Below are 21521 nucleotides of genomic sequence, written 5' to 3' on the forward strand. Positions count from 1 at the left end.
TTCATTCACGACATGCTTGAATTGAACGAGCACCATTCAAATTATGTGTTGATGTAATTTTAATCAGAAAAATGTCGGGAATATGTTCCAAGATTGCGGGTCCCGTCAAAAACGGATTTGAAACGTTTAAATTTGCGATTATTAAGGTCACAAAAATGGTACAATAAATTTGCTTCCTGGGGCGCGTGTAATGAAAATCTCAAACAAATTGGTTTCGATACTTTCGATAATTAGTTTCATAAAAAAATCTCAACTAAATTGGATTCGATACTTCCGATAATTATTTCCACTAAAAAATCTCAAGTAAATTGGACTCTTCCGATAACTATTTTTATGGAGTACCATAAAGTGCCTTTTAGTATTCACGTCAGCAATAAGCATACTCTGCGTACACCGAATGACACGGGAAGAAAGAATCTACGAAATACTGTTTGCGCATCCGCGAGGGGGATGGGGGGTGCAATGTCATTGTGTACGGAGCGAATAGCACAATGAACGAAATTAACGAAGTCGCAGAGGAGAGTATGGTTGGCAAGGTCGCGTTCTTACCTTTCCTGGCCTTGTCCGGCGAGGTGGGCGAGTCTGCGTTCACGTGAATCGCGGTTACAGTCGGTCCAGAGGATAAAGTCGACGAGGAGACCGCCTGCGTGCAGGATGCAACAGGACTGCTGGCCGCCGTTATTGGCAGCAAAAGTTTCCTCTTATGGTTGCAAAGCTTGGTCATCTCCCGCGTCTTGCCCTGATCCGGGCTCCAAGGTCGTGTCGCAACCTGAAACAAGAACGCGTAGCATTCGTTATACGTCCCAGCGTATCACCGTCGAAAGAGGATCGATTCGCATCGGAGCCTCCGGCAATTTTAAACGGCACACACGCGAGAAGCTGACCGCATGATCCAACGCACGGTTTCTTAGCCTAAATTATGCATTCTTAACCTGTCAACATATTTGTATTTACGGGAAAGAGTTTTCTCATGTTTTTGAGATACCGATTTTTTAAAATGATCTCAAATTTTTCTGCAAGCTCACGCATACGTTTTGTGTACGATCTTCAAGCTTCAATTCGACGCATTAAAAGTCCGGAAATTTTCAAAAAGCCCGGCAGAATTCGTCCTTCTGCCGTATGGAAACAAGTTGGACTCAGAATATGGAGAAACGGTATTTCCGTAATTTTTTCTTGACAGAAAATTTCTTTTCATCGAAAAATCAATATACACATCTGAATGTACATACTATTAAGTATAACTTGTGTAAGTTTCGTTGAGAAATTGATAAAATTAAAGACGTGACAGTACATTAATTCGAAAAAGACGATTTCTCCTTTTATTGAACGGTCTCTAATTTTTATTAACGGTCTATAATTTTTTCTTGACAGAAAATTTTTTCCTATCGAAAAATCAATAGACACATCCGAGAGTGTATACTTTCATGCATAGACTGTGAAAGTTTCACTGAAAAATTGATGAAATTAAAGACTCTACTGTTACACGTCTGTGACGTATCCTCTAGAGAGAAACTTTTCGAAACTTTTTCTAGCATTTTCTGTGTAGCAGAAGTAATATTTTCGCGTTCGTGAAAACTCAGTTAACTGTCTTCCGAATAGCGATCCGATTCGCATAGGCTGCGGCGTAAAGCTGTTTGCAAAATCGAATTATTTGTGTACAAAGTGGCGCACGTGTGCGGCTACAATTATACGTGATTGGTTAATTATCGAAGCGTTCGGCAAATTGTTCCAATAACCGGAATTTAAGCGTTCTGTGCATAATGCAGTGGCGTCGCTTTAATGCAATGGATACGCACGGTAGCACGCGAGCGAGCAACCGCTTGTGTGTATGTGTGTGTGTGTGTGTGTGTGTCCGTTTCGTGCCGCGAAAGTAGGTTGCAGACAGAATATTCGTTTCATTACGTGATTCCGCCTCTTTATTTCAATGTCCCGCGGTCGTACAGTCAATCTCCATTATCCGTGTCTCAGGGGTTGTACCCCGGGATCGCTTGAACAAATGCCAAAGGTTATTTCCTCTGTAAACTTTGCGCTTTGTATCCCCGAAACTACCCACGGAACGTGTCACGCCTGTTTCTTACGTACCCGACACCGAATCCAACCTTTGACAATTCAATCGACGGTCCATGAAAATTCTGAGCACGCCGTTCATTTTATACAGCGTCCATCACACCCTCTAGAGAATAGAGAAACTCGTTTTTGTTCGGCCTATTGTCCCCGTGAATTTGAATTGGCTTGAAACAGTATTTCACATTAGAGGTTCGAACACGATCTGTACTTCGTTAGCATTTTCTTCATGAATAGGATTTAAAAAATATCTTTCCAAGAGTATATTTCGAAATTTTTTGAACTGACGAATTTATGGTCAAATTCGAAGGAAATCATGAGTAAAGAGAATTTTTCAATCGCATTTTGCCATGCCATTTTTTCTTCAGTGTACGAGACGATTTAATGAACGGACAAATTGTCTTTTCCGAATGAATATACTGTCACGTCTTTAATTTCATCAATTTTTCAATGAAAATTACACAGTTCACGCATGAAAGTATGCACTTTCGGATGTATATATTGACTTTTCGATAGAAAAAGATTTTCTGTGAAGAAAAATTGATAGAAGTTCATTTTTCCACGTCTTCAGTGCACGAGACCATTTAAGAAATGGATCACTTGTCTTTTCCGAATGAATATACTGTCACGTCTTGAATTTCATCAATTTTTCAATGAAACTTACACAAGTTATACTTAAGAGTATGCACATTCAGACGTGTATATTGATTTTTCGATGCAAACAAATTTTCTGTCAAGAAAAAATTACAGAAGTTCATTTTTCTGTACCCTCAGTGCACGAGACCATACAGCAAATGGACAAATCGTCCTTTCTCAAGAAATATAGTTTTGCTTTCGATCTGCGTATTTTTCTCATAAATGCACGTAATCTGTAGCGACACTATTGCTATCTAAAAGCTGAAAAATAAAATTGTGATGTCAAAATTACACCTGGTACACGCGAATAAAAATTTTCCTCGAGCATTGAGCGTCAAAAAATGATGAAAAAAAAGTTTCATTTCCCTGTTTCGGAACTCTCAGTACCAATCGAAGTGAAATCGTCGTAGGGGTGTCTGTGTAGAGCGGATGCGACACGGAATCGATAGGAGAACAGATTGCGGGGCCATAACCGATAGCGAAAGAAGCAGCGGGTGGCTCCGTTATTACATCATTTCGGTTTCTTCGTAACTGTTTCTCCCCGGAATCTTTATGTAACAGTTATTAACAGTTATTTTTGGAACGACTGCAACCCCCGGGCCGGTGCGATACAGAGTGCAGGGGGCTAGGGTGAGCGAGGGGGTGGTACGATGCATCTCTTGATCGATATATGCTCGTGTGCACGGTTCGAGCGTGCCCAAGTTGGAAGGCCGCGGGCTGATGCCCGGTTATGGTCGTCCCGGGCTTCAACCGTGTTACGTGTCAGCCCGTGAGACGTTCCGCAGCAATTTACGACTGCGTACATAGTGCCATTACGAAAACCCGTTAATATGACGACGCCGACGCCGGGCTCTGACACGCGGAGACAGCCTTATACCGGGGACAGCCCCGGACTTTTTAGCGTCCGACGTCGTGCGTGGACGTCGTTAATTCCTGTCCCACCGATGGCAGTTTTTATCCCAGCCCCCTTTCACGGGACACTCCGGCGACACTGTCTGAAAGACAGCGCCGTTAGACAGCCACTTTGTTGCATGCGATGCCCGGCCGGAGCACTTTGCAACATTTGCTTACTTGTTACCGCGGACCATGCGGACAGACTATAGGGCTCCGAACAATTTTTCTTTACGAGACAACATTTTTCACTGAAATGTTGGTACTGACGTCTGAAAGTACGTACTTTTATATGTAAACTGTGAGAGTTTCATTGGGGAATTCGTGAGATTGAAAACGCGGCGGTGTGTTTATTGGGAAAAGATCATTTGCCCATTTAGTGAATGGTCTTATGCGCTGAGGTGATTCGAATCGATTTCAGTACGTGTTCTCGTGGGAATTTTTAGACTTTTGAGTGCTCAAATTGGAGCTTGAAGTTTGCGCTCTAGGATGGGTTTATTTAGGTTTGCTGAAAATGTCGAATCTATTTTCGAAAAATTGGAAACTGCCGACCGACAGCTCGCAGGAAAGTTATTCGATTTCAGGGGGTTATTTTGGATCGAGTTTAGAATATGTTCCCGCGGGAATTTTCAAACTTTTGAGTGCTCAAATTGAAGCTTGAAGTTTACGCTCTAGGATGGGTTTATTTAGGTTTGCTGAAAATGTCGAATCTATTTTCGAAAAATTGGAAACTGCCGACCGACAGCTCGCAGGAAAATTATTCGATTTTAGGGGGTTATTTTGGATCGAGTTTAGAATATGTTCCCGTGGGAATTTTCAAACTTTTGAGTGCTCAAATTGAAGCTTGAAGTTAGCGCTTTACTATGGGTTTACTTAGGTTTGCCGGAGAAATCGAATCTATTTTCGAAAAATTGGAAACTGGCGACCGACAGCTCGCAGGAAAATAACTTGATTTCAAGGGGTTACTTCGAATCGAGTTTAGAAAATGTTTCCGTGGGAATTTTCAAACTTTTGAGGGCTAAAATTGAAGCTTGAAATTTGCGATTTACGATGGGTTTATTTAGGTTTGCTAGAAAAATCTAAAATAAATTTTATTTTCGAAAAATTGGAAACTGTCGACCGAGAGCTCGCAGAAAAACAACTTGATTTCAAGGGGTTACTTCGAATCGAGTTTAGAAAATGTTTCCGTGGGAATTTTCAAACTTTTGAGGGCTAAAATTGAAGCTTGAAATTTGCGATTTACGATGGGTTTATTTAGGTTTGCTAGAAAAATCTAAAATAAATTTTATTTTCGAAAAATTGGAAACTGTCGACCGAGAGCTCGCAAAAAACAACTTGATTTCAAGGGATTACTTCGAATCGACTTTACAACATGTTTCCGTGGGAATTTTCAAACTTTTGAGTGCTCAAATTGAAGCTTGAAGTTTGCGCTTTACTATGGGTTTACTTAGGTTTGCCGGAGAAATCGAATCTATTTTCGAAAGATTGGAAACTGGCGACCGACAGCTCGCAGGAAAATAACTTGATTTCAAGGGGTTACTTCGAATCGAGTTTAGAATATATTGCGGGCCCGGGAACGGGACCCGGGCTCCGCGAGGAGGGTGTGGGCGCGGGGACGACCCCCGCGCCGGCGTGTGCCCCCCACGAGGGGGGCGGTGAGGGATGGGAGGGCGCGGGGGTCTCCCCCGCGTCAACCATTGCCCCCGGGAGTGGGGGGCGGAGGGGGTTTGGCGCGGGGAGTATCCCCGCGCCCTGTTTCGCCCCCACCTGTGGGGGCGCTGAATTTGGGGGCCCGGGGTGCGAGCTGACCCGGGCCCCCGGGGGGGAGCGTAGCTCCCCCCGTGATTGGCCGACACCCCCCGGGATAGTTTCCCGGTTAGTGGGGGGTGTCGGTCCCCCCTCCCCCCGATAGGGGAGGGGGACCGTGGGGGGTTTTTGGGGAAAGGAAGGGTCGGGGCGTGCCGGATCGCGCCTCCGACGGCCCTTCCTTCCGGTGGCGGCGTCCTCTTGCTCTGGCCGGGGCTGGTTCCTTCGGGACACTGGCCCCGAGCGGGGCACGAGGACTCCGGGAGCTGTGGGTGGACCGAGCTGGGGCTCGGGAAGCCCAATCCGAAGGTTCCAGGGATGGGGACACCGGGCGGGTCCCTCCGCCCGGGGTCTTATAGCGTAGGCAGTGGGGGAGGCTAACCCCCTCCCCCGGGGTGGCATGTATTAGCTGGGAGGTGTCCTGTTGAGTACTCGCGTGATCCAGGCACCTCCCATGTAGCTTAGGTGGGCGTGAGGTTTTAGTGGGTAGTCTCCGGGGGCTCCGCCCCCCGGAGAGAATCCCACATAACCCCGGCTTCCCCCAGGGAGTCGGGGTATGTATAAAACATTTCCTCACGATAAAAAAAAAAAAAAAAAAAAAAAAAAGTTTAGAATATATTTCCGTGGGAATTGTCAACCTTTTCATCCTTTTTAGAACTTCCTTTATAACAAAGGCACAATAAAGATCGGACAAGCATAATCGAACGCGACGCTGACAAACTCCACAGTGGCGCACGGTGTGCGATAAAAGGTGGCGTGTTTTGACAGAAAGTTATCGCGCAGTGAAGCGTGGTAGCCGGTTAAAGATACATTTCTCGTGATTAGACGGTTGTAAGAGCGTGAATATAAACTAGCCGGGCTCGCATCAAAATATCAATACCGGCCTGGGGGCCGGGTTCCGCGTTATCGCCCCGCAATCGGACAGGTTATGCAAATCCGCACCACCCCCGACGCTTTATTCTCCTGGTTTTCGTTCCTGTTGTCGTTGTGTCGTTGCATCGACGATCCTCGAGGCCGGCCAATAAAGGCGCGTCCGCAAAGGATCTCGCAATCCTCGGGACAAACGGTGGTCTCGTCGCCGTATCTTTGCGAGAGTGAAAGAGAGAGAGAGAGAAAGAGAGGGGGAGAGGGGGGACGCTTGTTACGCAAGCGCCTCCAAAAGCCTGGGACCACCTTCGGGCTGGCTAAAACTCCAGATAATCTGCTCGTTTGCCCGGCGAGATTTCGCTGCCGCGGCTGTCTGGCCATAATTGGCGAACGCCGTTACGCAAACGCGAGTCGGAATGTCGAAAAGGGCCAACGAACGGGGCCAACGGTGAAACAGGCCCGGCCAAGGGGGATGCGAACTTTTACCGCCGTTCGGAATTCGAAATCGCCGCTTTTCAACGCTTTTGCCTCCCCGGCGACGATTATTTCATAATTTTTAAAAGTCCTTGGCTAAAGAGTTTTTTCGGTGCATCTTCCAACAGGCCGAACAATTGCAATTTCATCCCCTGCGACACATCATCTAAAAATGTCGTTCCAGATTAGAATGTAAAAGAAGAAGATTTTGGTACAATTACTGAAACCCCTATTAATAGGATTCAGGTGTGGATAAAGTGTTAACGGGGTATAAAATTAATTTATTAACACATCTCAAATTGTATCGACTCGAACTTTAAATTGCATTCATTCGTTTCGGATTGTTTTAATCCACATAGAATTTTAAATTGTGTTCGTTCGTTTTAAATTGTTTTAATCCGTCACAAATTGCGTGAACTCGTTTTAAAGCGTACTCGTTCATTTTGAATCGCTTTAATTCACTATGAATCGTGTCGACTCATTTTCCATTCTACCAATTAATTTCAGATTGTGTTAATTCATTTTAAAAGCGTAGCACACTTTTGCAGATTTCTCTTGAAAAATGTTAAAATTTAGGCGTTCAGACCAGTTTTATAATGCTTCGCCGTGAACATAAAATATTGTTGAAGAGACTGTAGGATAGATCAAGTAATCTTTTAAAACATTTGAATAGTATAGGATTAAGTAAATCAAATTTTGGGAATTTATGAGTAGGAATAGTGATTGGGAATAGCGATTGAAAAGAAGAATGAACAGTTATTAAGAATATTAATTTGTAGAATCGTCAATGGCAATAAAAATCGGAATAAATTGTGCACATTAATTTCGCACCGCTCGAGAAAAATTGTTTTCGACGTTGTTAAATTGTTGCCGTGCGAATACAATTGGGGAGATGTTTTATCGATGATTGGAAAGCGCGTGCAACCAGGAACCGAGCGAAATTAAGTATCCCATGCAAATCGGCTCTCGACCTAGGTGGTCGTTTTCATTGAAATTCTCAAGGATGCCCAATATTTCATAAATTCTAATTATCTTAATCTGATCAACGTCAAAAACAGAAGTCTGCCCCGGAGGTATTTGCGATAATAATTTGATAAAGCCTTGCACCGTCATCGTATATACCTATATACATATATATATCTCGGGTGATCAAAGATTTTGCATAATTCATTTAACAGGCTCCGAGAGTGCCAGCGCGCCGGAAGAAAATTTATGAATTCTTTCTTCGTCCATGATACCCGGGCACGATGAATTACTCTGTTGCAAAAACGTTACGCCATCGTCGAAGTGAATAACGTGCAATTACTTACGCGCGGAGATTGAACGGTCGAGGGAAAAATCTGCGACGTGCAAACTTGTAACACTTTAAATTCGCTGTAAATACCCACGGCCTCTTTATGCGAGAAAATATATGCGACAAAGACGTACTTCATTTTTCTGCTAAAATTCAATCTTCGTTCACGCGATGTATGCACACTGTGAAAATGAAAGGAACAAGAATTTCAGTCAACTGTACCGGGAAATTACCATTGTCTATATTCCCAGTTAAATTAAAACAGAATGAACATGAAATAAATTAGGCCTTCGTGAAAATTCAAACTTTTTATTTAAATACTTTAGAAAAATTCTGGAAAAGTTAAAAAAAGCTCAATAAAAATTCGAGTGCTGATTTTTGTGCGAATACGAATTCTCGAAGACTGGGCCAAATATACGTTTATTACTAAATTTTATTGAAGTTAATTGAGCTTTATAGTAAAATTGTTTCCTATTGGAAATTGATGGAAAAGTAATACCAGTCTTGACAAAGCACAAATCATAAATTTGTATTAGTAAGAAAGAGATTATTTCCCAAAAATTTTGTGCTTCCTTGAAAAGGATAATTCCCGAGATCATTTGCAGCAACTTTTTCCTTTGCGAAAATGTTCTCCGTGGCTTTGTTAAGGAGTTATCAGCGAAAAACACGGACCAATCAGAGCGCGGCTATAGCGGAGGGAACACGCCCCGGCGACAGCTCCTGCTGAGCGCAGCGTTGGCATTGGCTGAGTCAGAGTGCGCCTGCTGTATCCGCGCTCCGATTGGCCTGTGTTTTTCGTTAATAACTCCTCAACGAAGCCTCGTAGAACATTTTCGCAAAGGAGAAAGTTACTTCAAATGGCGTCAAGAATCGCCCTCTTCAAGGAAGTACATTTTGGGACACCAAAATAATTTCTACTGTCATCTGAAAATGCATTTTGCCATTCTGTTAACTTCTCGGTTGTTTATTAAATAGCAGAACATTAACGTTGACGGTACAGTATCGAACCCGCATTGCATTTTCTGCGGAGTAATCGCCACCAAGAACGCGTTTGTAGGACACGCGTCTCAGGGGGTCGCAGACTGCGCCCAAGGATAGCAATAAATTTCAGCATTAGCGATTCGATATTCGTACAAGCCGGTCCCAATGATTGCCGGAGCGAGCAATCGTCGGTTCGGCCGACACGGTTTTTTCAAAGAAAACACCGTTGAGGAGAGGGGAGCCGAGAGGGGGAGGGGAGGACCACGATCGCGGTGCTCCGGCGCGCAATTTTATTCAATATCGTAGCGCGGCGTGTCGCATAAGTGAACAAGAATAGCGTTTAAGGTGATCATCGTTGATGAGCGGCTCGCCAGAAGGAGAATGAATAATAGACCGGTCGGACGGAACACGTTCTGATTGAGTTAACCGCCGGCATACGTCATTATACGCCGACTCGTCGACTCGCGACGCCAAGGCCGGCTGCTGCTGCGAATACGTACAATCTCGACGTCGTATTCAGGTCGTTCTTAATTAACCTGCCAGTGCTCCGATGCCACGCTGCGACTTGTTTCGTCGCAGCTCATCGACGGCTCTGACCGACCGTCATTGTCTCCGATCGGATAACCGATCGGTTTTTATTTGATCGCGATCCTCTCGCGTGATTCGCAGCTCGTTCCATTACAGGACTTTGCTGTCGATTGGGAACAATATAATCGAGATCTCGAGCGGGAATTTTTTCACTTTCTACAACTCAAATTGAAGCTGGAAGATTGTACTTTATGACACGTGTGATTAGGTCTTCGGGAAAGTTCCAAATCATTTTGGAAAAATTCAAAACTCCTCACCGACAGCTAGGAGGAAAATTATTTGATTTTGAGGGAGATCGAATCGATTTTAAAATTTATTCCAGTGGGAGTATTGGAACTTTTGAGCGCTCAAATTGAAGCTGAAAGATTGCGCTTTATGATACGTGTGATTAGGTCTTCGGGAAAGTTCCAAATCATTTTGGAAAAATTCAAAACTCCTCACCGACAGCTAGGAGGAAAATTATTTGATTTCGAGGGAGATCGAATCGATTTTAAAATTTATTCCAGTGGGAGTATTGGAACTTTTGAGCGTCCAAATTGAAGCTGAAAGATTGCGCTTTATGATACGTGTGATTAGGTCTTCGGAAAAATTCCAAATCATTTTAGGAAAATTCAAAACTCCTCACCGGCAGCTAGGAGGAAAATTATTTGATTTCGAGGGAAATCGAATCGATTTTAAAATTTGTTCCAGTGGGAATATAGGAACTTTTGTGCGCCCAAATTGAAGCTGAAAGATTGCGCTTTATGATACGTGTGATTAGGTTTTCGGGAAACTTCCAAATTATTTTGGAAAAATTCAAAACTCCTCACCGACAGCTAGGAGGAAAATTATTTGATTTCGAGGGAACTCGAATCGATTTTAAAATTTATTCCAGTAGGAATATTTAAACTTTTGAGCGCTCAAATTGAAGCTGGGAGATTGCGCTTTATGATACGTGCGTTTAGGTTTCCGGGAAAATTCCAAATCATTTTGGAAAAATTCAAAACTTCCGACCGATTCCCTTCCGACTGGAACCGATCCCGGACGATGCCGGTTAATATAATTTCCAATTCGTCCGATCGGCGAGTCGGTTCCACCGATGCGCTCGATTTTTGTTTTCTCGATCAGAGAAGCATTAGAAATTCTTTGAACGATCTCGATCAAGAGCGGGAGAAAGAAAAAGCCGGAGTCAGAGCGCGGGCGATCGCGCGCGCTTCGTCCCGTCCAATTATTAACGTCCGATCGATTTTTGTTTTAATTAACTTCGGCTCGGGGCACGCACCGTTGGAAATGAAAACCATCAAAGCGCGAGAAACCGAGGTCGAAAGCATTCGAGTTGGCGACCGCGATTAAAGTTCGACGCGCGCGCGCTCGCGCACGCGTGTGTATCTACGTGTACGTAGCGTGTGGGCTGTGTTCGTAGCATAATCTCGAATGACGGGCAGACTAGATAATCATTAACAGAGAATCCCGGGGGCAAGGCGGTACGGTTCGTTTTCCCGTGGAATTATATCTCGTTTGCCCGGCCGTTCGCGGGGACCGACGGGATCGCTGCCATGACGGTGGCGGAGCCGCCATTTAATCCTTTTTACCGGGCAACTAGACGTCGCTTCTAGACAGGAACGCTGACCTTGATGCCTCGCAACCTCGGCTTTTGCCCGACCTCTCCGGCCGCGGAGGGACAAACGCCGGTTCCTTTTTATTCTACCCATCCCACCGACCCCCCTTGTGTTTTTCCTGTTTCGGCCATTTATGGCGCGGCCGAATAATTGAGAGGCGAGATGCAAGACGTCGTTGTTGCACAACGAAACGCAATCGGTCCTTTGACGGTTGATCCGCGACGAACAAAGAACGGCTAATTAAAGAACCCTGGTAACCGATGGGAACATGAAACGATCGCCCCGTGTTCTTTGGTGTTCGTGGCAGAGTTGCCGCTGATCAGGGGAATTCACATTTACCCCCTCTCTCTCTCTCTGCCGGATCAGTCACGTGACGTTGTGACAACGACGCGAATCAGTCGGAATAGCGTCGTGGAAGGGGAAGGTAGAGTGGGGGAGACAGGTTCATAGGTTCTGACCAGAGTCGCCAGATTAGGGGAGGGAGCACGAATCGAGGGGAATATCCTCTCTCTGCCAGTACCGGAGACGGAGACGTAACGCGTCACGTGACCGGCTCGTGGCGTGGGGGAATAGCGGCGTGGAAGGGGAAGGTGGAGTGGGGGGCAAGTCTCGATCTGGTGACTCTGATTCATAGGATAGGATAGAGGAGACGATCTATGGGAAAACTGTAAGCCGAAAACGGGGATTACATTTTTTTATGGGGGAGCTACGGGTCTAGATGTTCTCGGTGAGCGTTTGATGCACTCCGTATTTGTGATTAGTAGAACATTAACAATTTTATATATCTTGTATTATATACGATTTTCATGCTATTTTAGTTTGTCATTTTCGTGAAGTGATGCGAAAATTTGGTGTAACAATTTAAAAGCGTGAAGCCTGACACAGTTCAACGAACGCTCAAGCGGAAGAGTAATAGTTACGAGAAGTGTACGCGCGCGTTCTGCCCGGCTCGGGTATCGAACGCGAAACGCACGGAATTATCATGTAAAACGGGCTCCTTTAATTCCATGACGGGCTCTCTCCGCGGACGTTAATTGACGTAACGTTGTTAACCGTTTCTGCCCGGGACTTGACGCGGACGCCTCTTATGCTTATCGCCACTTTCGCGCGTCTCGTGGAACGACGTCGAAGTAACACGAGAAACGGAATTTTTAAGAGAGACAGAGAGGGAAAAAGAGAGAGAGAGAGAGAGAGAGAGGGACACCGCGGATGTTAATGCAAATTCACGGTTTCATGGACCGATTCGCGCGAAAAGAAAGCGACACGACACGGTCGTCGAAGGTTTTCTTAAAATAACATTTGACTTCGCTGTCGCCCGGTCATTATTTCCGTTTTTTAAACCTTCATTCTCTCGTCACAGTGTTATCCTTCTGCTCCTCTCATTTGTTTTCTACTCAATTTGCGTTTTATGTATTTTTGTTTCAAGTTCTCGCGGACTGGGAGAACAATTTTAGAATGATACAATCAATTACTTTTTGATTTTATTCTTTAAACACATGAAAATGAGGAAATCGGACCTGGAACCATGACTTCGAACATAGTGATTGTCTATGCACAGAACATTTTCTGAATATTCTTTACAGATCGACAAATAAAGCCACGAAAATTTTAAATTTTTATATGTATTAGTTTTGTTCAAAAAAAAAATTCGAAATGGAGAAACTTTCAATTATGGACGAGTTTAGAACAACTACATTGAAAAATCAATTAACTCGAAGAAAATTAAGCAATTAACGAAAAAGTGAAAAAAAGAATCAAAGAAGTTGGAAGAAGTTTGTTCGATTAAATTGAATGATACATATTAAACACAGTGTAGAACATAATAATAATGGACCATAGTAATAAAGAAAAAAGAAAAAAAAGATTGGAAGTTCCCGATAAAAGCGTCAGCCCGATCAATTTACTTTCCCATTCGCTTTACAACTTCCTCGATCATCCAATTTTCATAAATTCAGCATTTCATGCAATAATAACAGCGCATTAATCAATGCCAGCGATTGAAACGTAATTTTGTTAAATATATAACATGAGCTCTGCGAGCCGAAAAGGGGGTTAATTTCGACACATAAAACTGGAATTATCTGCAAGCTTGTTGCATTTGCTGTTGTTCCTTTCTTTCTTTTTTTTTTTCTTTTTCGTCGGGGACCATAAATTCGTTCTGCTTCGCCTCCTCCCCACGCCCCGAGATTTAATAAACGGAAACGAGGAGAGGATAAACGAAAAATTAATAACGCGATGATAGATATACATACGTATGAGAGCCCGTGCGTTAAGTATGATACTTTATCGGAGGAACAGAATAATGCACGGTGACCGCGTTCGATCGAGCGCATTATTACCCGGTGCAAGTGCAAGACGCCAGACATTTTCGGGGCGACATAAATTCTGTTTTAACGAGCTCGCTTCGAAATAGGTCGGGGACATTACGATATAACCGGCGAGAACGGAAACTGATCAAAGTTAAACAGTTTCCTCCGGGTCTCTCGCATTGTATGCCGGGACGGTAAGAAAAGACACGAGGAGACACCGTCGTCGCGTCTCGTCGCGTCGCGATCGATGCGAAATTATACGTTGACATCTGGCTGTATCTCGATGACGTGACTCCGATGGAGCGGCATACAAATCAGCCAGATTTCTTTGCCCGCAGATTTCTGTCCGCGATTTGCATAAATTTTAATGGAAATTGGATCTAGAGCCGACGGATTTATAGACCGTGTTCTTTGGCCACTGAATTATTTCGATTGCTCGCGTTAGGCTACCGCGGGCTCTTGACAATTGTCTGGTCGCAATGCGACGTCGGCATCGTTTATCTGTGATAATTTGTTAGCTCTACTGATCGCTATATTTCTCCTTATATTTTTATACTATCGTAGCAAGAGTCTATAGGAAACGCACTCTTAATTGGAACGTAACATGTAATTAATGTAACTTGATTTCTAGTAGGAATTTTTGGACTTTTGAGGGCTCAAATTGGAGCTTGAAGATCCATTTATGTGTGCCAGAAAAATTCGTAATCATTTCCGAAAAATTGAAAACCCTCGACTGATAGCACGGAGAAAAATCAATCGAGTTCAAAGAGTTACTTCAAATCGATTGTAGAATCTATTCCCGCGGAAATTTTTGAACTTTTGAGGGCTCGAATTGAAGCTCGAAGTTTGTACTTTGCGACACATTCGTTTAGGTTTGCAGAAAACTTCGAAATCGTTTTGAAAAATCGATAAATTCCAACATTGGTATTTCGGAAAAAATTATTCGGTTTCTAGGGTTACTTCGAATCAATTTTAAGATATGTTTCCGTAGGAATTTCGGGACTTTCGAGGGCTCAAATTGAAGCTTGAAGTTTGCGCTTTACGACACATTCGTTTAGGTTCATCGGAAAATTCGAAATCATTTTCAAAAAATTGAAAACCCCCAACCGATGGCAGGGAGAAGAATCACTCGAGTTCAAGGAGTTACATCAAATCGATCCTAGAATCTATTCCCGCGGGAATTTTTGAACTTTCGAGGGCTCAAATTGAAGCTGTAAAACTGCACATTGCGATAGGTTCATTTAGAATTCCAGGAAAACTCGGATCCGAACAAATACCCAATTTAATTACCTAGCCCCATCAGTATCACCCACAGATGCACAATGCAGTTGTCTGCGAAAAATATGTTGAATATTCAAAAACAAAGATCCTCATCCCAAAATGGTTTCCAACCGCAACGAAAATTCGTAAATCGGTGAACAACCATGACTGCCGTAGCGTATTTCGCGGGTTCAAACTATCGGGGGCGTTTCACGCGTTTCCTGTGTGTTTCGTTCGATTTTTTTTTCCGCCGTCCCTGGGGGGCGCAACGCCGGCTGGAATTAATGTAACGAGACCATTAGTCCGCGATTTTACGACTTTAATTGTGACAGCCGATCAGAGCGAGAATCCGCGTCGCAAATTGGACCGTCCGTGCACAATGGTGCAGCGGTGGGGGTGCAGGGGGGCGTTTCGTACGTGCAGGTCGGTCCTGCAGCCAATTAAACCCGTGTATGCTCGATTGCAAAGAACGTTTCGACGGGTCACATGTTGATTGAGTGTTCGTTCGCGTACCGATTGTTTTTCGAGTTCGAACGAGGCTCCGCATTACGTAACAGGGCCGGCCCCGCGATTCAATTGCACAGCGCTGCGCCGAGCGCGCTGCACCGTGGTCGCGCTGCGAGCGCTGTGAACGGTGAGCGCCGAGCGCAACGCCGTGGGAAATTTCGCATGCGACTCCGGTTGTCCTTCTGCGAAAATAGCCGGCGATATTTACCCGTGTCCGTGCTCTTTCTGTGTCCGGCTATGGTCGGCGCATTCTACTCGCGCGAATACCCCATGGATCGGTTTAGAACGAGGCTCGGAAGTGTTATGGGATTTTCTGGTGGGTTCTCGCATAGTCTGTTACGGACGAAATTGAACGGTAACGTTAAACAACTTTTCTCTAACTAAACTGTCCAAGCAAGCACTGTCCAAGTAATCGACGTGAATGAGTTCATTGATTTTATTATTTATTTATTTCTTTATTTATCATTGCTTTAAATCAAGTGGTTCATTTAGCAAGTACAATATTTTATATGGTGGAAATTGAATTTTACTGGTCCTTCGATTGCTACATTTTCGAGATTAGATTATAGACTGCGGATCTTTATGCAAAATAAAAATTTCCTGCATTAATTGTAGAGCACCAGGGGCAAAATATTCTTTTCTCTTCTTGTTTATAAATTTGATCAAGTACTACGGTGATAATTCTTTTTTAATTTTTCTACTGTTTTATGTTTTCCTTACTCAATTTCTATGGTACATGCGTAAAATTCGCAGTAAGTGATTAATGGTTCTAACTAGACCGCGGATTTTTATGGAAAATAAAAATTTTAGGATTAAAAAGTTATTTTCAATAATTTTCTGATTTTAATGATTTCTGTGAACCACTTTTGACATAGAAAATTGATTTCGTTGACAGGGGAAAGCGGAACGAGGAATTCATTTTTGGTCAGGAGTTTCAATACGTAATACGCGCGTATTATATTTATTATGAATTCGAACAATCGCGTTATCCGTTCCCAGGCCGGTTATTATTGATATCAACGGGCGAACGTGTTGATATAAAACGTTAACGGGCATTTGGCGACTGGAAATTTGATCGGTTTCCATTCTTCTCATTAAGCATTTTAACGCGAAATTGTTGAAGTGCTATCGGACCATTAATTCCATCTCTAACTTCCACCATGATCGATTTAAGCGAAACGGTATTTAATTATTTGGACGCATGAATAAATTTAGCGGCACGAGCGCGGTTCGAAAGGGGATCATTAATCGCGCTCAATGACAGAAAATTATTTCTCCATATTGCATTCACGGTGATGTTCTCTCGTTATTAAACCGTTTTCCGTTGTCTGCAGTTTGTTATTTCTGTATTGATCTCCCCGTGACAATCTGAATCCTAACAAATTTAATGTTACGCATGGAATAACTTTGCAAAATTTTTAAAAAATCTTCATCTTATCTATGCTCAATTTAGATTTAACACGTAACCACCGAGGCTATTAAATCCTGCGCTAATTAGCTCCAACATTCTGCCGCAATTATTGTCTGTAATGGTAGGAAGAGTTAACAGAAGTTAATTTCTAATTGCGTAATTGCTCCATAAATTTGCGATGCCAAGAACTGAATGAACAAGCATTACACTGATTGCCGCCAATTTCTAAATTTTTTCTTGTGTATGGACTATCGTCACGTTTACATTCTTTTTTTACATCAGATATAAATTATTTTTTGTGCCACGTAATCGTAACTGAGCGTTCATAAAATCCGTCAACTTTAAACACGCATAACTTTTGAACCAGCCAATTACTCGCCTTGAAACCTCGATTTTTGGCATTTCCGCGTCAAGGTGTACAGGATTATATGGTAAATTGTTAAAAACTTCTGGGTTGCCAAGGTGAAGATTTCACCACATCTGTTTTCTACCTTTTCGACAGTGCCAAGCAGCCCGGTATCGGACGAAGAGCAATTCTGAAATACAAGAGGCAGTAAATAAAATGTCCAGAGCCCGGTGCACTGTATCCGGCTGCAATTAAAATCGGCGGAACGCATGATCGCAGCGTTTCGTCTTAGGGCGCCGCGGCCATTGATTCAGTATAACTGCCGTCACCGGCAGGGAGCAATCGATCGGGCTTTTTACGCTCGCTGGAGCGCCGACTATTTGCATCAAGCGCTCTCTCTCTCTCTCTCTCTCTCTCTCTCTCTCTCTCTGGCCAGCTATCAATAACAGCTACCAAGCCCACTGCGATGATACAATCGGAATCGGCGACGATAAATAATCGCCGCCGCCGAAAGGAATTACGACTAACGAGCCGCCGGGCTCTCGAGCTTCACCCACAACTTATTATACCAATTATCGAGCCATAAGTTAACCGTCCGCAACAGTCAATCCCACGTTTCACGTGTCCGCGAACGCCGGATCACCGTTGTGTCCCTCGCCGATATACACGCATCCGAGAGAGCATGATTGACCGGCAACCTTCTCCTCGTTCCACCATTTTCTCTTTCTCTCTTTCTTTCATTCTTTCTCACTCGTTTTCTTTCCTCGTGCACGATCCTCCCGGCGTGTAATTAATTTCACCGGGGCTGCCTAAATTGCGCTCGCTAACGAATAACATAAATATCGGCGCGGGACGAGCGCGAAACTCTTAAGGTCGTCGCTGTTACGCTCGTTAATTATGTCTGCCTTCGACCCGGTTGCGAATCGTACCGTCGAACACAATACGGACACGGTGGAAAGCCACGGGCGAAACAACCGGTGTGTGTATGTGCGTGTGCGTATGTGTGTGCACCGAAAGGGAGGGAGGGGAGAGGAGAAGATCGCGGGAATTGCGAGGAGAAACCATAATTCAGAAGTCACCGCGTGGGCGATGTAATTTTATCCGCGAGCTGGAAGGGCCCGACAGACGAAGAAGGAGAACAGCAAAAAGGGTGTCATAATATTTTCACGACGACGTTGCCAGTCGCGTGCACTAACGATGCCGATTTAAACCGGCCGAAACTGGCGCACCGGACACTCTTCGGTAAAAAGATCCGATTTCTCTTGATCCTGATTGCGAGTGACGAGTTTTTACAATTTTAGGGCCACGTTGTTCCTCTTGTATACAATTCAGTAACTGTGTGTGCGAAATACGCAATCTCTTAACTGTCATGTCATTGAAAAAACTTGTATTCCTGCGGGAATTTTTTAGCCTTTAAGGGCTCAAATGAAAGCTTGAAGCTGGCTCTTTAGGACAAGCTCATTTAGGTTTGTAAGAAAATTCGAAACCGTTTCCGAAAAATTGAAAACTCCCGACCGATAACATTGCAAAATTATTCGATTTTAATGGCCCATTTCGAATCAATTTTAAAATGTGTTCCCGTTGGAATTTTTGGAATTTTAAAAACCGAATTGAAAGCTGGAAGCTTGCCCTTTAGGACAAGCCTATTTAGGTTTGTAGAAAAATTCGGAATCATTTTCGAAAAATTGAGAACTCCCGAATGAGGAGTACAGCAAAAAGGTTGTCACAATATTTTCGCCTACGGAAATATAAATTCCAATTGCCGAATATATTCTTTTTAGTGTCCTATCCCTAATTTACAATTAATCTACGTTAAGTGAGGCCATAAACTGACACCGCTATTATAATAATTCTTTTATGGACTCGACATATGACACATGTAAGACAATCGTAAAACACAGAATATTATCGGAAATATTTCATAAAATGTCCAACCAGAGTCCAACCAAGTGTCCAAATGATTAAAATGATCACGTCCAGAGATTAAATTATTAATAAGAATAATTTCCAAAACGGTACGCTACGGTGGTAGCTACTCGCTCTATGTTAATAAAATGAGTATAGTCGTAAAATAGGGTATAAAATATCACAGTAAATTGTTCGCTAAACATCAGCAATCAACGATTTATTACCACCCGGAACACACGGTCATCAATAATTAACTCGGACCGATTCGCTTTGACATACCAAAGCCATGCGTTCGAATAAAATTACCAAACCTGTCACCATCGAGTCGACTATAATTGATCGACTATTAACGAATACCTCCGTGCAAAATCACCTGTGGGCTAATTTACCTACTCCTTCGACCAATTAACGCCGGGCCCCAATAATTCAATTTTACTACCCTCAGAGACGGCGAAACAGTCTTCCGAAAAATAATAATTTTAAGCATACTAACACAGTTGCAGGTCTCGCAAAAATTCACACTATCACTCCAAACATGTACAAACACGCCCACAAAATTCCATCTCACTATCTCCGACCGTTTTCTCAAAATGAATTCTCAAATATTGCCTCGCCACGCGTCTAGCTCCAACCCCGCCGCTTACCCCTAAGAAATCTAATTAAAAACTTAAAAATACACACTAGGAGGGCCAGCTAGAAAATTCATCTGGCCAGGTGTGTTCGTCACGGAAATTCCATCTCGCAGAAAATCGCGCAAGCAGTGGTAGGACAGCGCGAGTAGAAAAGGAGGAATAGAAGAAGGGAGGAACGTGACATAATATTTTACGATTCTCATTTATAACGTCGGTAATGTTCCGCTCAGTATGCAGTGCGTATTCACCCCGTCGTAGAATAGGGGATGCAGTCGCCCCCTGACCAAATGTCTCTCTCTCTCCCTCTCTTTCTCTCTTTTCTCCGCCCCCTGTCCCCACCCCCCGTCTTCGAACATTAATTCTCGTACCTGGAATTTATCGCGACTTCCCGTTCTTCCCTTCTTGGACCGACGTGCGCACCTTGCAAATTGAGACCTTAAGCGTCCGGTCGTTCGACATGATTTTTTGAACGCGAGGCACGCCATCCCTCGCCTATTTACGCCAACCTCCCTTTTTGCGCAGGTTCGCGCAATTTCAAATATCAAGCCTAACTGCCGACTGCCACCAGTACTACGGCCGCGGCTGGAACTCGTTCGGCACACGAACGGCTAATGAAAATAAGACGGGTTTTTTCGGTTATACTTATATGGCTGACAGCTCAGAGAAATCATACTTGCTAGAGCTCGCGGTTCGTCTTGTTAACCTGGCACGGTCTATCCCCGGATATACAGTTCGCAATTATGCGCCGGTCGTCTGCCGCGCTCGTGAGAAAGTTTTGCTGCGACACCGAATTTTATTTCCTAATAATATTTTACTATTGGCAATTTTTATCGGATTTTCTGAATTTTTAAATAGTGTTACTCTCAGCGCTGGGCCCCTTTATGTGATCAGTATATCAATATTTTTAGTTCAATCTTTCTGTAACGAGTCAGGGGTGATTTCTGAGTTCATTCGAAGAAATTTATTATTGGCAATTTTTATCGGATTTCCTCAATTTTTAAATAGTGTTACTTTCAGCGCTGGGCCCCTTTATGTGATCAGTACATCAATATTTTTAGTTCAATATTTCTGTAATGAGTCAGGGATGATTCCTGAGTTCATTCGAAGCAACTTGTTATTGGCAATTTTTATCGGATTTTCTGAATTTTTAAATAGTGTTACTCTCAGCGCTGGGCCCCTTTATGTGATCAGTATATCAATACTTTTAGTTCAATCTTTCTGTAACGAGTCAGGGGTGATTTCTGAGTTCATTCGAAGAAATTTATTATTGGCAATTTTTATCGGATTTCCTCAATTTTTAAATAGTGTTACTCTCAGCGCTGGGCCCCTTTATGTGATCAGTATATCAATACTTTTAGTTCAATCTTTCTGTAACGAGTCAGGGGTGATTTCTGAGTTCATTCGAAGAAATTTATTATTGGCAATTTTTATCGGATTTCCTCAATTTTTAAATAGTGTTACTCTCAGCGCTGGGCCCCTTTATGTGATCAGTATATCAATACTTTTAGTTCAATCTTTCTGTAACGAGTCAGGGGTGATTTCTGAGTTCATTCGAAGAAATTTATTATTGGCAATTTTTATCGGATTTCCTCAATTTTTAAATAGTGTTACTTTCAGCGCTGGGCCCCTTTATGTGATCAGTACATCAATGTTTTTAGTTCAATATTTCTGTAACGAGTCAGGGGTGATTTCTGAGTTCATTCGAAGAAATTTATTATTGGCAATTTTTATCGGATTTCCTCAATTTTTAAATAGTGTTACTTTCAGCGCTGGGCCCCTTTATGTGATCAGTACATCAATATTTTTAGTTCAATATTTCTGTAATGAGTCAGGGATGATTCCTGAGTTCATTCAAAGCAACTTGTTATTGGCAATTTTTATCGGATTTCTTCAATTTTTAAATAGTGTTACTCTCAGCGCTGAGCCCCTTTATGTGATCAGTATATCAA

The 21521-nt window shown here is 43.2% G+C and overlaps 1 protein-coding gene across 5 annotated transcripts in view; it reads right to left on the minus strand.

Moving 5' to 3' along the window:
• Positions 1 to 21521, minus strand: part of LOC143360551 (uncharacterized) — a 407529-nt gene that overhangs the window by 31164 nt on the left and 354844 nt on the right. For all 5 annotated transcript variants that reach the window (XR_013083300.1, XR_013083299.1, XM_076799507.1 and 2 more), the window contains exon 3: positions 550 to 769. Coding sequence is in view for 3 of the 5 variants with exons in the window: in XM_076799507.1 (XP_076655622.1) it covers positions 550 to 769 (220 nt within the window). In the remaining 2 variants the exon portion in view is untranslated. The remainder of the gene's footprint in view (positions 1 to 549; positions 770 to 21521) is intronic.

Source organism: Halictus rubicundus, chromosome 13 (genome assembly GCF_050948215.1).
Source record: "Halictus rubicundus isolate RS-2024b chromosome 13, iyHalRubi1_principal, whole genome shotgun sequence".
NCBI lineage: Eukaryota > Metazoa > Arthropoda > Insecta > Hymenoptera > Halictidae > Halictus > Halictus rubicundus.